We start from the raw sequence: 16755 nt of genomic DNA, 5'->3' as shown, positions 1-16755 counted from the left end.
GGCAGCCAGGAAAACTGGTCAGTTTCCTTAGCCCTAACTCTATATCATCATTTAAAAGCAACAAGGTATGTGAAAGTCAGGAAAATTACTGGTGGCATCCTCAAAGGTGGGAATCCAGTGACATGTCTCTCTGCCCATTCTCATTATTCCTCTGCTACTGAACTGCTAAGTTTCAACTGGTTGCAATGACTGGCTTCAAGCAATTCTAACCTCTCCTTTTATGTTAGGTAGGGCTCCTGTCACTGCAGTTTTTTTTTTCTTTTGCCTCCTCACCCCCTCCATTCATCTCAGTTTTGCTAGTGCTCCTTGGTGCCACACTCAATGAGCTATACTTTCATGTCAAGGGGAACTACTCTCATCCTTCCTTTGGCATTCAGCTCTCTAACCAGGTTTGTATTAAGGCTGTGAAGGAGTCTGGAATCGAGAGGTTTTGGCAAAATGGAAACTGAGTAATATAGGCAAAGGATTACTAAACGAGTATCACTTTCTGGCGATATCACTAATGATGTCTTCCATCATTTTATTGAACAGTGAAGAATAGAGCAGTTCATTATCTATTCTGAACAGAACAAAATAGCAGGAATTTGAGAAAAAGGTGAGAGAATGGGACTCTTGCAGAGAGCCAGCATGGACATGATAGAGACCAAATGGCCTCCTGTGTTACAATCTCCATACTGACCGATAACTTCACAACCAAACAGAAATAACCAAAGGACAAGGTTTCACATTTTAAGATTTTTACTATAACAAACTAAATCAACACAGATCAAACATTACTTAACAGGCAACTAATACAAACTAAGGAAGAGGGTACTTCTGCAATAAATGATGCAATTGGGATAAGTCTTACAACACCTTTCTGCACTTCTAGCACGTGTAGTACTACAGGGACAGGTCCAAAGTTATTCATAGCTCTCCAGCAGGTTAACTTCTCCCCACTGCGCTAGGTTAAAACTTCAGGTGTCCTTCAAAAGTTGTTCCACTCAGCCCGAGTTTTCCAGATTTGATTTTTTACCAGCAAGGCCCACCTAGGCAACTCCTTGTTCCTTAAATCTCCCAAAGTCCCATTGGTTCTGTCCCCTTCTTTGTGAACAGAAAACAAACTCGGTCGCAAGCATCTTGCCTCTTCAACACAAAACAGTCCTTCTCTGCCCTTCACAGCGGTAGCGGTTTTGCTTCTCCACAAGGCAGTAGTTGCTGTTTCTCTTTCCATGTCTCTCAAGTTGCAGTCCCTTTACTGTGAGTCACTGTAGAAAGGTCTGGAAACTGTCACGTGATATTTCAATAGGTTTCTATTCGAGTTCCTCTCTCACAGGTCCATGTGATTTAGTGGCCATCTTTGAGCAGAGATGTTTAGTATGACCTTATACTAAAAGTGAATTCCCCTTTTCAGAACATTGTTTCACCTTAAGTTAAAGGAGACATTTTAAAACATAACCATCATGTAAAGCTCAGCATTGTAACAACAGCCTTTCTATGATTAATTTGATTAATGCTCTCACCTGACCTTTTACTGAGGAGGCCAAATGGTCAGTAATTAGGCGAATTATGTTTATACTTTTATGGATTGAAGAAATTTGGGCAATCTTCCACAATGTCAGGTCATACATGTACTGGAACTGCTTGGCAAAGGAAGAAACTAGCATTGGTGCACAGGCTTTTAGTAATATAGTTGGAATGTGGTCAGGGCTCATAGCCTTTGCTGTTTCCAGTGCACTCAGCCACTTCATAGTGTTATGTGGAGTGAATCAAATTAACTCAACATAGTTAGCCTATCATGGTTGGAGCCTTAGGATGACATTGAGTAAGATCATCCAGCTGGGACTTTTGCTGAAGACACCTGCAAACACGAGCTCATCTTTTGCACTGATGTTCTGAGCTCCAGTAACAAACTTTAACGTAATAAAACGCCCAAAGGCACATAACAAGAGCATTATAAAACAAAATATGACATGCAGTCACATTAGAAGATATTAGGCCAGATACCAAAAGCAATTTTTAAAATTCATTTACAGGATGTGGGCTTCACTGGCTGGGCCAGCATTTATTGCCCATCCCTAGTTGCCCTTGAGAAGGTGGTGATGAGCTGCCTTCTTGAACCACTGTAGTCCATATGGTGTAGGTACACCCACAGTGCTGTTAGGAAGGAAGTTCCAGGATTTTGACCCAGCAACAGTAAAGGAACGGCAATATATTTCCAAATCAGGATGGTGAGTGGCTTGGAGGGGAACTTCCAGGTGGTGGTGTTCCCATCTATCTGCTGCCCTTGTCCTACTAGATGGTAGTGGTCATGGCTTTGGAAGGTGCTGTTGAAGGAGCCTTGGTGAATTCCTGCAGTGCATCTTGTAGATGGTACACACTGTTGCTACTGTGCGTCGGTGGTGGAGGGAGTGAATGTTTGTGGGTGTGGTACCAATCGAGCGGGCTGCTTTGTCCTGGACGGTGTCAAGAGGTGACGAGCGGTGTCAAGACGGTGAGCATACAGACAGGTTTAAGGAGCGTCTTAAAGGAGAGAAGTGAAGTGGAAGGTGTAGGGAGGGTATCCCAGAGCTCAGGGCCAAGGCAACTGGAAGCACGGCCACAAATGGTGGCATGATTAAAATCGGGGCTGCCCAAAAGGCCAGAATTAGAGCCTCAGAGGGTTGTGGGCTGGAGGAGATTACAGAGATGGGGGGGAGGCCATGGAGGAATTTGAAAACAAGGATGAGAAATTTAAATTGAAGATGTTGCTTGTCTGGGAGCCAATGACGGTCAGCGAGCACAGGACTGATGGTAAAATGGGGCTTGGTGTGAGTTAACCACACCAAGTGATATGAGAATAACTAGATTCCAGAAGAATATACAGTAAAATTCTAGTAATGTAATTGGCCCAGGCAAGTATTTGGCATACACTCAGTGTTGAATGTAATAGCGTTGTTTACAACATACTCACTGTGGACTGAACAAAAGAGTTTACACATATCTGACTTTAAAAATTGGCTTTATTTTCTCACCATAGTGTGAATTTTGTTATCGTAGAAGCGTTGCTTGTTAAACGATTAAGCACTTATTTCGTTTCTAGAAAATACATTTGATGAAAACAGCATTAAACGCCTATCGAGTTAAGCACAATATGATCAAAGCATAGATATGAATCACTCTCTACAACCTATTTTGTACATATTTCTTGCTATTTTGTTTTTACATTTTTTCTGAAGACAAACTCTGGAGTGCATTTGCAATCTACGCGGCAGAGTTTTGGATGACCTCAAGTTTACAGAAGTTGAACATGGAAGACCAGTCAAGTGTGCGTTGGAATAGTCAAGTCTAGAGGTAATAAAGGCATGAATGAGCATTTCAGCAGAAGATGAGCTGGGAGTGAAATTGGGTGATCCAAAGAGGTGGAAATAGGTGGTCTCAGTGATTTAAATAAATGTACTCTGAAAAATTTAGCTGCATGCTCCAAATTTGCAGTTCCATCATGAACACCTGAGAGATATGCACACAATGCAAGTAAGTTAAACAATTTCACAAAGCAATGCATTATGCTCTGGATAGTGACAAAGTATGGTCTTAGCAGACAACTGTATCAAAAAATGGCATGAGACTAACATGGTATGCTGAATTACTTCAAGAGAAATGTGTATGAAATGTACATGAGTGTTCATATATATAAGTTTATATAAAACATGCACACGCACGTATATATTTAAAGAGAAAGTGAGAACATGAACTTGTGAGAACATGAACTTGCAAGCACAAGCAAGGTAAACTGATCATTGCATTTATAATAATTTTGGGCGGATAGAGGGCATACATTATGCAAATAGAAATCCTCAATAAATTCTGATTACAGGCAAGCATCATATTTTCATTCGAATTATTTTTCTATAGGTGACCTGAATTTAGTTAAACAGAAGTATGTAATCAGAATTCAATGTATGAAATCCTGATGTTATATTACAGACCAGTAAGATGGTCACTATGTAATATGTAAATATGTAATATTTAATCACTAATAATGTAATATGTAAATCACTAGAAAAAAATTCAAGCATATGTTTTCCAGAGGTAAATCCAGCTGAAAAATCGATGAAAAATCATTACATAACTGTACACTGGCAGGCACATTAAAGTGTTTAAAAATACATGAAGCCTAAAATTGGAGGAGCATGAAACAAGTATCTCAACCATAATCTTGCCAGGTCACTGCTGTTCAACACAATGCCAGACACCTTTAAATTACCTGCACCTGTAGATTGCAAATGCACTCCAGAGTTTGTCTTCAGAAAAAAATATAAAAACAAAATAGCAAGAAATATGTACAAAATAGGTTGTAGAGAGTGATTCATATCTATGCTTTGATCATATTGTGCTTAACTCGATAGGCGTTTAATGCTGTTTTCATCAAATGTATTTTCTAGAAACGAAATAAGTGCTTAATTGTTTAATAAGCAACGCTTCTACGATAACAAAATTCACACTATGGTGAGAAAATAAAGCCAATTTTTAAAGTCAGATATGTGTAAACTCTTTTGTTCAGTCCACAGTGAGTATGTTGTAAACAACACTGTTACATTCAACACTGGGTGTATGCCATATACTTGCCTGGGCCAATTACATTACTAGAATTTTACTGTATATTCTTCTGGAATCTAGTTATTCTCATTAGCATCACGTTTATTCAATTTCCTTTAGTTATTGATATTCTTGAAACTGAATCTGCCTCCTGTTTTTTTTCAAAAACAAATTGCAAGGTATCTGAAGGTTTATTTCAACTATCTAGATTTTCGTGTCAAAATAATGACGAATTGATGGCGCTAGTCATTACTTCCTCCAAACAGTTCTGCAACTTCGGGTGAGGAATAGATGCATAGTTAGACGTGAAGAAAAAGTTGCTGTCCAAGGTGTGTCGCTTAGTTGCTAGCTTCGCAAAAGTGCTATTGCACAGTCTGGTTCACCATTGTGCAAAGTAGTCATATATACAAATTAAACTCACCCCAGAAAGTTGTCTTGCCTATATCAGTCTAAGCACTCTTTTAACACTATGACAATTGTTAATCACTGTCAAAAGGCCTCTCTGGCATTGAAAATTAACTAGGACAATTGATGAGTCTCATTCGTACAGGTTTTAATTCTTGTTGGAGATCTTTTAAATTTCAAATTAAAATCTAAAACATTTTCATGTTTACTTTTTCTTTGCAGGTTTTTTTGTCTCTTTCAATCCAACCTTTCCCCTTCCATTTTCTGTGCCCAGTTTGACACTGATTTTACTTGCTCTAATTTACACTTCCTTTTCAGTCCCTGCACTTTTTAATTTTGCAATCTTTCAACCTAATAAATTGTTTGTCCTGTTCAATCAGGTCTCAGAACAATGGTCGGAATTTTCCGTCCCTGTTGGCGTTGGGTATCATAGCGGGTGGGGAGGGCGATATGGCAAGAAAGGCAAAAATCAATTTCACACTGGTGTGAAAGCACAGTGGAATCATCCGATCTTGTACACCATGATGGAATGCCAAGCCTGTTGGAGGCTGGCGTGAACTTGATTTGCATTCCATTAAAGGGATGCAAATCAGGTTCCCGCTAATGGGATGCAAATCAGGTTCCCGCTAATGGGATGCAAATAAGGCCCGACTGGATTCACCCCATCACGCCAGATTTACCGTTAGCCGGCGGGAAGAGACGCCGGTCCAGAATACGTCTGGACAAGTGTGACATGCAGAAGTCGCGGACATCTGAGAAGATGCTGAAGCCTTACAGCTACTGGACCCTGGAGGAACATGTGCATCGTACGCTGGGCGGAGTCTCACAGACATGGCGCTGTACGAAGCAGCTCACGGAAGGTGGGAGGTCTCATTTGATGTCTGGAGTTTGCTTCGGGGCATCATGGTCTTGTCCAAAGGCTGCTATGGATGATCAGTGAGGGGGGCAGTTGGGAGAGAAAGGTCTAGATTTCACTGGGAGGTGAAGGTTGGCCAGGAGGTAGTGAGTTTGGGGGAGGGTAGTGGGTGGAATGAAGGTGTCAGTGGGGGTGGGGGGGGGGGGTGAGGTTGGGAGGGGGTGGGGCAACAAAGTTGTCAGGGGTGGGGGTTGAGGTAGGAGGGGGGAACGAAGGTGTCGGGGGGGTGAGGTTGAGAAGGAGGAGGGAGTATGGAGGGGGGAGGGTGTAACAGGAGAGAATGTCACAACTAGGGAAGTAGGTGTGAGGAAGATGTAAGGGAAGGAGTTCAGTGGGTAAGGAGTTGGGGGAGGAGGAAGGAGTCAGGTGTGGGGGAGGAAGGATTCGTGGGTGGGGGTAGAGAAAGGAGTAAGGATGGAAGAGGAAGAAAGATCTGGGGGGGTGGGGGGGGAAGAGAATGTCCAGGTGAAGGTGCAAGGGATGGGCTTGTGGAGTCAATGACTACCTCCTGGGGGGTGAACTGGAGATGGACGTGGTAGGTGAGAATAGCGAGTGTGAGAACGGGCAGAGTGAGCCGGAAGGGTGGGAGGCTGAGGGTGTGATGGTAGCAGTGCAAGGGATGGTGAAGGTGGTTGGTGGGGACTCAGAGGACACAGACGTTGGGGGTGGGCAGGGGGAGGTCAAGGAAGTCAATGTGGATGGGGGTGGGATTCTCAGGAAGGTAGGGAACGTGCACGTTCACCTGGACATCCTGAAAACAAAAGGGTTCTGGTTGGTAGGTGAAGGTGAGAGGTGGGAGGTGATGCCAGAGGGTCAACAGGGATGGGGGAAAAGGACATGGGTGACTGAGGAGGGGAAACGACAGGGAAGCTGAGAAGAAACGTTACGGAGACTATATTTCTCAAATCGTAAGTGAGTGAAGCCTCGCGTTGGATGGGCACAGGTGCTGCATGGGAGTGCAATTAATGGGTAGGCGGAGATGCAGGTCAGTTCAGATGGACAACTCAAAGAAAACACCAAGCAGGCAACATTGAAAATGCTCAGGACATTGAGATGAGTGTGATGGAGGAAAGTTCCACGTGTATGGAAGAATGCTTGCAAGAGGGTCTGAAAAGCCCTGCCACACAGACACACTTCTCCCTCCAGGATCACTTGTGGTCCAGCTGCGTGCAGCTGAACTGCGAGTGGTGGAGGTGGGGGGAGGACTCGCAAAGCCTGCAAATGAAGCTGAAAGACACCATTGCACATTATTCAGTGAAAATGAATACACTTTCAGATTATAAAATGACAAAATGTGTTCAAGAAATTCTTAACTTTTCTAAGCCTACCATTTCTTCTAGGTGCTGCACTGACATTCGCAGGAGGGGTAAAGGCAACCTGCGCGATGGTTGGCCCTGTTGCCTCTGATGACTTCGGCATGCATCCGCTGGAGAGCCAAGGGCTCCGTTTTGCTTTGGCTGTCCTCCTGTGGGCCAGCCGCTCCCTCTGCAGTGACAGAGGACAAACTTGAGGGGGTCACAGTCAAAGGGGACTCGGAGGGAGAAGACAGTCTCCGAGATTCCAGAGTGGATGACCCAGAGGTGTCCAGCTGCAGCTCGTCCTCCCTCTGGGTGCCTGAGGGCCCCAGCCTGACTCCTCAAGGGGAAGCAGCAGCTGGGAGGGGGACGTCGAGGCGACCAGTTTCCCTTTCACGTTGCCACTGCAGAAACTCACTCATGGCTACCGCGATGGAGCGCAGGTCTACGTGCATCTCCGTGTGCCACTGGACCAGGGTTTCCACGGCGTCTGCCACCCCTCCCATGGAAACTTCCATATGTGCATGTGGGCACCAGTTCATCAGAGAGCAGCCAGACACACACTTTTGACTCGCGTGCCACTCTGTTGAGGGTTTCCAACAGCTCTGCGTGATATTCTCCCACCTTCTGCTGACTCTCCACGATGAGTTGGAAGGCCGAATCCAGAGGCTTGTCATCCAACTTGGGCCTCACAGATGCCTGTTCCCTAGCAGTGCCAGGGAGCTCGGCTGAACCTGCCTCCTCCTTCTGTGACGTGTCCGTATGGTGACCACCAGATTGTGAACCCGAGTCCACTCTAGATTTAGGCCCCACCAAGGTGTGCATCTCTGCGCTGGTGCAGGGTGTGGATAAGCGCTGTGATTGGGTCTTCCAGGCTGCTTATTTCCAGCTCTTCAATGGAGGTGGTGCCCTCTTGGCTGGAGGTGAGGACCTGGATGGAGCTCAGGGACTGGCTGGCTGAGAGTGTCGGCTGCTTGGCAGAGCTCCCTGTGAACTAAAGTAGAGATAATTAGTGCATGGCAGCAGAGTCAAAAGCAGGTGAGAAAGCACTCATAGTTGCCTTGAGAGAGGGATGATGTGGAGCAGGATCCTTACATTGGTGTTTGCTGCCGACCTCACCATCGCCACAGGCACAGTCCATGTCCTCACCAGTCAGCTCGATGGCACGCCCCTCAAAGTGAGTGAGGGGTTTAATGTGGGCCACTCCAAACCCCCGGTCTGGGACCTCTTCCTGCTGTTGCGAGTCGGCTTTTAATGCATGAAAACAAATGGAGAGTGTGAGAGCAGGACACATGGCACTGTGTGGAATGTTTGTGTGGTAAGTGGAGCCATGGACGGGTGAGGATGCGAACTCGAGGATATGAGACTGATGGAGATGTGAGGGCGTGTGAGTTAGTGGTGTTGTCTCTTGAGGTGGGAGAGCCCTGTGGATGTGTGGTGGATTTGAGTGTGTGCGTTGGGAGTGATGAGGTGGTTGATTTACTCTGGCAGAACAGATGAGAGCATTCATCCTCTTCCTGCACTGGATGGCTGACCTCCTCTGCGCTCCAGTGGTGCTGACTGCCACTGCCTCCCAGGCCAGATTGGTGACATTGGTGGACCACCAGCAGCCAGAGTAGGGGTAGAGGGCATCATGCGGACTTCCACAGGGTCCAACAGGTGCCCCAGAGAGGCGTCATTAAATTTGGGGGCTGCCATCTTTTTTGCTTTCAGGGCCATCTTTCACCTGGAACAGTCCTGGTCTGAAGACATGGGGCAGGATTTCCCCCCCCTCGGGGGTGAAGTTGAATGGCGGGCGCACATAGCCGCCTCTCTGATCGGCACCCCCAATCGGGAGCGTGGTGCCATTTTACGTGGGCAGGCCAATTAAGGCCTACCCAGCGCGACTTCCGCATAGAAGCACTGTGCGCTCCCTGTGCAGGCGGGGGGGAATCCCAAAATCGAGAGTACGCTCTTTCGCGCATGCGCACGAAAGAGCGCACTCATCTCCCTGAGACTAAGTGCTGCCTCAGGGAGATTGGCTGTTCTGTGACAAATGTTAAAAAGAGAAAAAAAAAATTCCTGAAATGTCCCCTCATGTGACACTGTCACGAGTTGGGACATGTCCATAATTTTTACAAAAACTTTAATAAAATTTTTAAAAACTTACATGAAACCTCATCCCGCCTGTGGATGAGGTTTCATGCTTTTTCTAATTCCCGCCGGGGCTCCTGGCCTGCCCGCCAACCTTAAGGATGGACGGGCAGGTCCATTAATTAGCTAAATGACTCTGTCAATGGCCTCAATTGGCCATTGACAGGTCGGTGGGTGCACAGCTGATTTTGCTGCTCTCCCACCTACCGGAAAATTTAAATGGGGCGCAGCGATGTCGGGAGCTCCGCTCGACGTCACCATGTGTCATTTTATGCGTCGGCGAGCGGGCCCTTCCCTCCGATGGGAAAATCCTGCTCATGTAGTAGCCATGCACTCTGGTGCACGTTAAATATGGCGCCCGGAGCGAGGAAGCGCTGAGGTCACAGCATGGCAGGAAAATCCGAGCCTGCCCATCAGCAAGCTGGTGAGTTCCCCGTGAATGCATAATTAATGGGGCGGGTCGCACCAGGCATAGGACAATATGGCGGGTAAAATGTCCTATTGCCTGCCCGCTACAGCACCTTGTGCAAATCTGGGACGATTCCGCCCAATGTTTTAATTAATTTAAGTGACAAATAAATTCTAAAAATTATTAATAGTTTCTTCCTAATTATCTTTGCTTGACCAAATTCTGGATCTCCTTTCTTAAAATAGCCACAATTTATTTTGCATTGCATTTGTCAATATAATGATATACACAATATAGTAAAAAAAAACAATTTTAGCTCCAAAGAGTTAATCTTTTCCTTCAGCTCCATGGGATATGCTCTGTACATACATGCAGGAATGTCTTTAAAATAAAATCTTGTGAATTTTGTTTGCAGTACAGCAATAGGGAGTAAAAATGCAGAAAAAAAGTACTTACATTCAAATAGATAAACAGCGATCTAGTCTTTTTTTTCTATTTCATCCATAATTTCATCCAGGATCTCTGACCGCTTCTTTTTTGGAGAATCTATTGTGGATGAACATAGAGAAAGAATAAAGAGAATTTAATAGAAGATATGAATTTGAAGACAATCAATATGCAATAATTAGATTTGATTTTCTCCCTCTTCTCGAGTCTCATTTGCTCGGCAGTAATAAATAGGCCATTCATACAATAGGCTGGGAAATTGGATTTGGGAAGTAGTAATAGTAGGATGCCTAGAAATAGAACAGTAAGCAGCAAAGCATGAACTGTCTATCATTTACATCATTAACACCAACAATAGGCTGGCATGCTCCTGCAGATGAACAACTGATTAAACCAATTGCCATTAATGCTAGGGCACAGTGATATATTTAGATTTTAAGGTGAAGGAAAGGAATGAAAATGAAATACATATGACTAGGTTTGCCATTTTAAAAGTTTAAGAGGAGCTTCAGTTTGAGAGTCATTTCTATGAAATTCTTAGGAATAAGGTAGTAAATGGTTATGATGTCCCTATTCTTAAAATACCAAAATAATCCAGATTTATTTATGTAACAAATTGTGTGCAATCATCTGCCTATGTCATCTGGACAAACATTGTAGATGATCTTTGTTTTTAAAATTCTAATGATTTAGAAAGACCACTCAGTTTACTAGCTAATTCATTTCCAATTAGTAAATAGACATTACTCACAATTCTTATTCATTTATTTGGCTTAAATCGGATGACTGAAGGAAGGCGAGTTAACAATACTTGCTGTCACCTCAAAAAATTGCAAATAGATGGAAAATCTTGCCGATATTAAAAGGCATGCCAAACTTGATAAGAACAAATTCATGTGTGCAAAGTATTATTGCACGTTGAAAATCTGCTGCACAAAGCTTACTCAATTTATTTTAAACCACATTTTGATCACCAGCTTTTTATTAAATGAGACAAAGTCTGTCCATAACACTAAACTGTACGGATAGCTGTTGAAAAACCACTTAGAATTTTAGTTTCCATTTTCAGTTCATGCTTTCTTCCTCATTCCATTTGACACACAGGAAACTGTGAAGAACACAGCAAAAGGCTTCAGCAGTTTTTCTGGTTGTTAACCCAAACCTCCTAGTTCCAGCATTTTAAACCACCTAGCATTGCTACTCTCAAACAATCACTGATTATATGTGCATTTTCAGGGCACAAAAGCTATTCCCAGCATGCTATTTTAATAAAGAACCTCATGTCAGAAGATGGGTAGAGCAGCATGGAGTTTGAGAAAAATTTAATCAGGAATTATTAATTCGTTTTACCAAGGTTAAAGGTTTGCTTTTACAAGCATACACTTTTATACTATATCTATTTTCTAAAGGAACTAAGATTCTCAGCATAAGGTAGCCAGATATTAAGCCTTGCATAAAATCTGAGTAAGTATTCTTAAATTATTGAGGTGACAAATTAATGTTTGAAGATAGGGAACTGCTGAATAATCATCATATGGGTTAATACAGCATTTTAAAAAGACCCAAAGGCTGAAGGTAGAGTTACATGCAATCATTGGACAAATTCTAATGAGGAGTTTTGATGTTTTTGAAGCAACAAATAAAATCTTTTCAGGGACTTATAAAGTTGCAAGCATGCCACAACTGACTTTGAAAACAACTAAATGTTTAAAATTCAGGATGCCACTCGAGGTTCACAAATCAAGATCTAGGAAACTATTTTAAAATTGATAATGAACGTGGAAATGTTTTGCTGTGAAAAACAAGGGGGTAGAGGGTGGGCAGCAAATTTTTAATAAAAGACCAGTGTTTTTGGCAATGTTTTGATACTCTTGACACCATTAATTCATCTTTAAAACTAGACATTATAATTAAAATGTTTTGAAATAAAACATGAATTGCACTGACATTTTTAACAAATTAATGTTGAAACTATAACAGAGTGTTACCTAACCTTGTGTGCTAGTTGTGGTCCAATAAAATATTCCACCATATAATTTGCAGTGTTATCACACTTTTTCTTTTTAATTTGTATCTTCAAGCTACTCACAAAGCACTAGTAAAATATGATAGCCAAGTTGACAATGCAAATTAACTTGCAAAGCAACAGTATCCATTTTATCAATTTTAAGTTGGTGTATTTTATGCCTTTACACAAACTATACTTGTCAAAATGTCAAATTTATTTCAGGTAAATTGACAGTCAAGGATCATAGGGTTGCCATCTGTATGTATCGACCCATAAAAAGTTACAGTCCAGAATTCAAAGAAATTACACACATTTTTGCACGGGCTGAGCATTTAATTAAGAATCTAGGAAGAAAACTAGATTTTTGACAGGCGATCTCTACCTTAGAAAATTGCACACCATTTCTTCAAACAGCAAATATCAAACTTTATGGGTTTTCTTCAGTATTACAATGTCTCTATAAACAGCTCCATCTAAATACAAAATCAAGATTTTCAGAGCAAGAATGCAAATCCCCTTCATCAATTTGGGTTTCAGGGCCTATGAATCCCTCTCATTGGGTAGGGAAGCCAACCCAACCCTCCAGTGAGCAAGCAGCGGAGGACTGAGACTCCTCCAACTGAGCAAACTGTTGAATAATTGGACCCAAGGCAAACCGAACAGGCAGTTAAGGGCTGACTTCGCTCTAATCAGCAGACAGTCAGAGATTCAATCAACTCCCTGATTCTCCACTTCAAACTAAGTTTGGCCAACTCTGGTTGGGTGTCTTCCTGGAGTTATCACATGACCTCCTGCCTCTAATCACCTGGTCCTTAATCCTGCCACTGGTCACCCATCGCACCCGTTCCTGGAGACTCTAGGGAAATCTTGGAAGGTTGGCACACCTAAATAGAACAGGAAATTGTGGAAAACACCCCCAGCCAACTAAGTCAACTACTGAGCACACAACCAGAATTATGACCCACCCCCTTCACTGAGTAAGCTACATGTTGGGCTGCAATCATCATCTTCACTTATCTTCCCTGTCCCCTCCTCCGCCCACACTCTCCAGTGCCCACCCACTACCCTCTCACTTTCCCTAATCCCTCCCCCTTTCTCTACATCTCCTCCAATTATGACCTCTAAGACCACTTGAGCTCAGAATTGTGCTTGGTATAATCTCTCCCCTCTGTGCAATGTCACTGGGGGATTAACTAGCAATATATGAAAAATCTTACATCTGCCCACATTTCCTGTCAGCATTTTCCTGATAAATTCCTCTGTCCATACTCATTATGGAAACTGCCTATTAAAGTTAATATAAAATGACTTGCATATAAATATATTACATAAAAATATTTTGCACCATTTACAATCACCAGACATCTCAAAGCCCTTTACAGCCAATGAAATACTTATGAAGTGTAGTCACTGTTGCAATGCAGGAAATGTGGCAGTTAATTTACATACAGCAGGCTCCCACAAACAGCAATGCAATAATGGCCGAATAGTCTGTTTTTGTTCCAAATGTTGATTGAGGGAGAAATATTGGCCAGGATACCAGGGATAACTCCCCTGCTCTTCTTTGAAATAATTCCATAGGATCTTTTATGCCTATTTAAGGGAACAGTTGGGGCCTCGGTTTAATATCTGAAAGGTGGGACTTCCAATAGTGCAGCATCCCCTCGATCCTGCACTGGAGTGTCAGGTTTGATTTTTGTGCTCAAGTTGTGGAGGTGGACCCGAACACAACTCAGAGAAAAGTGCACCATCAACTGAGCCATGGCTGACACCTAAACCCATCACAAATATGGGAAATCAATTTAGCTTTAAAAAATTCAACTGTAAATAATTAATTTCAGTTTCCCAAAGTCACTGTGGGGAATTTTTTCCACACCTCTGGAATGAAGAATCCACCCATCACTTTGAACGCCTGAAACTTTCCTCCTTCATTCAGAACTTCCTCCTACAGGCAGTCCTCGACTTTATGACATACGAGTTACAATGAACGGCATTTACAACGTTTATAAATTGACAAAATTGTTTTGTTTTGGATTTCCAGCATCCGCAGTAGCTTTTAGCTTTTTGTTTTTATCTTTATAAATTGACACCCTGTTTTGGCTTTCCCACATCGGCTTTAACTTTACAATGCCACACCAGCAAGCAAGTTCAAATGTTCATACATACTCAACATTCTGCCCCGCCCATCACCCTGACTCAAACACTCAGTTGCTGTTCCAACACCATTACTATGGTATATATTTATATATGTATTTTTAGCTTATGATGTGATTTATATCAATATAATTGCTATTAACAATATTAATACATTAATGCTGCTATATTACTCATTCATAATTGATTGAGTACAAAATCCTGGGTTATTTTGGTGAAAATAGGATATTGGGCCTCGGTTCAGGAACAAACCCCCCATTTATATCATTGTTCCTAATGGACATTTTGACTTACAAAATGATTTTCAGGAACCAAATATGTTGCAAGTCCGAGGACTGCCTATATTAATATTCACACCACTACTGGCTCTTAGGTTCTGAGCAGGTGCACTTTCTGTTCAACTGCCCCTTCATGCTGAGCATCCATATCTTTCCCCTCACTTCCCACCTCTACCCCTATGTTAGTACAGCAGAGGTAGATAGTATGGAAAATGTATGCAGGAATTGGGTATACATTTTTTAGAAGTAGGTGATTAAGAGATATTCATTTTTGGAAATATCCAGCTAGACGGCAAAGTCTTTTCAAGTGCACTTTCCAATGTTCCTATCACTGCACCTTTAGTCAGCGATTTTGAAAACTCCCTCCCACTATTCCAAGCCAACCAGAACCTACTTCTCGGTGTTACCATAGACTGTAATCATCCTTGCAGTGCCTTCACATCCAGGACACTACCTTTCAGTTCTGCCATATTCTAGGACTCCCCAGATACTTGCACCAAATCCTGGTATCCCCATACCACTGTCCTTAATGTGACTGAACCTTCCAATAACACATGCCACAAGCCTCCCCAGCACTATGGGGAGATGGTGGTGTAATGGTAATGTCACTTAACCAGTTATCCAGAGGCCTAGGCTAATGCTCTGGGGAGATGGGTTCAAATCCAACCATAGCAGCTGGAATTTGAGCTCGGTTCACAAAATCTGGAATATAAAGTTAGTCTCAGTAATAGCGAAGCTATCATCGATTGCCATAAAAACCCATCAGGTTCACTAATGTCCTTTAGGGAAGAAAATCTGCCATCCTTACCTGATCTGGCCTACATGTGACTCCAGATCCGCAATATGGTTGACTCTTAAGTGTCCTCCGAAATGGCCTAGCAAGCCACTCAGTTCAAGGGAAATTAGGGATGGGCAACAAATGTTGACCTCGCCAGCGACACATTCCATGAAAGAATAAAAAAACTCTCTCACTGCAAGACTTCTATCCTTAACTCTCAATGCTACCAAATCCCACAGTCACCATCCAAGCACTAGCTACCTGCCTGGCTTTAAGGAATAATATTTGCTACAGAATTAAACAAACATTTCCAAATATGCACAACCATGGAATTTAAGTCAAAAATTTCACAATAATGCCACTTGGTTTATTTGGTTAGCGAATGAGTGCCCTGATAATATATATTGCATTAACGGTGTATTCTCTGATACAACATATACATTCAGGCAGATATTCACACATGAATTAATATGTTTTTGCAGTTTATAACTTTCATATCCTTAAAAATAGGATATCCCAGGATTTACTGTTAGTACTATTCACAGGTAAACCGAAGCTTGTGAAAAATAGCCTTTATAGTTTTCTATTTGGTTTTATGTTTATGCCATCAGATTGCACAGTGATGAGGAAAACTGATTTTTAACTAAATTAAACCTTGATATTGTATCCTGTTATGGGGCAGAATTTTCTGACCCCATCGCAGTGGGGACAGGGTCGGGAAACGCGCCATTCAAAAGTCCGTTGCCTTAGGCAGGACTGGAGGATCCTGCTGGCGGGAGCAGCCAGAAAATGGCGGCCATGGTCCATAAAGCTCCTTCAACCAAACCACAAAATGCCACTTGCTGTAGCAACAGAGCCAGAATACTCTAGCCTTTCAATTCAAATGCTAGACACCACCTTACATACTCCATCAAACAGGTGTTCCATGTGGGTCAGAATTGATTAAAAATTACATTTTTAAGGAATGTTGAGACATCAAAGGGATGATACCGAAACCATTTGGATCTTAGTTTAAATTCCGATAGGAATGGAATATGTAGTGCCACTCCCAATATTGTTTCTTTAAAAAACTAAGCATTCCAAAATGCTACCAATATGTCCTGGACTCAGGTATAAGCATGCCTAATATGATAAAACAGTAACTTGAATTTATACTATTCTGCTCACATGCTGGAAGGTGGCTCATTGCACTTTATTATCCAGAAGGAAAGTAATACAAGGTCCCAACATGGGGAAAGAGGGGAAAAGTGAGGTTAGGAATCAGAATGAATGGCATATTTCAAGGGGAGGATTTTGAAAGCGTGGAGAGAGGTAACAAAACACAAAGAACTGGGTAGAGAACTCCTGAGAGTGGGAAAAGCAAGTTATTGCAAAA

General features: G+C 42.6%; 1 protein-coding gene across 5 annotated transcripts in view; it reads right to left on the bottom strand.

The window, feature by feature from the left end:
- Positions 1-16755, bottom strand: part of rbm19 (RNA binding motif protein 19) — a 285521-nt gene that overhangs the window by 81509 nt on the left and 187257 nt on the right. For 3 of the 5 annotated variants that reach the window (XM_078554054.1, XM_078554051.1, XM_078554056.1), the window contains one exon: positions 10172-10261. In XM_078554054.1, the coding sequence (XP_078410180.1) occupies positions 10194-10261 (68 nt within the window). In that variant the 3' untranslated portion in view covers positions 10172-10193. Of the gene's footprint in view, positions 1-735; positions 1407-10171; positions 10262-16755 lie in introns of those variants that run through there. The other 2 variants (XM_078554052.1, XM_078554053.1) reach the window with 2 other exon arrangements.

The sequence above is a fragment of the Cetorhinus maximus genome, chromosome 12, assembly GCF_964194155.1.
Source record: "Cetorhinus maximus chromosome 12, sCetMax3.hap1.1, whole genome shotgun sequence".
In the NCBI taxonomy this organism is placed as follows: domain Eukaryota; kingdom Metazoa; phylum Chordata; class Chondrichthyes; order Lamniformes; family Cetorhinidae; genus Cetorhinus; species Cetorhinus maximus.
Note: the sequence above shows the minus strand (reverse complement) of the source record. Positions and strands in the feature narration are given on the sequence as shown.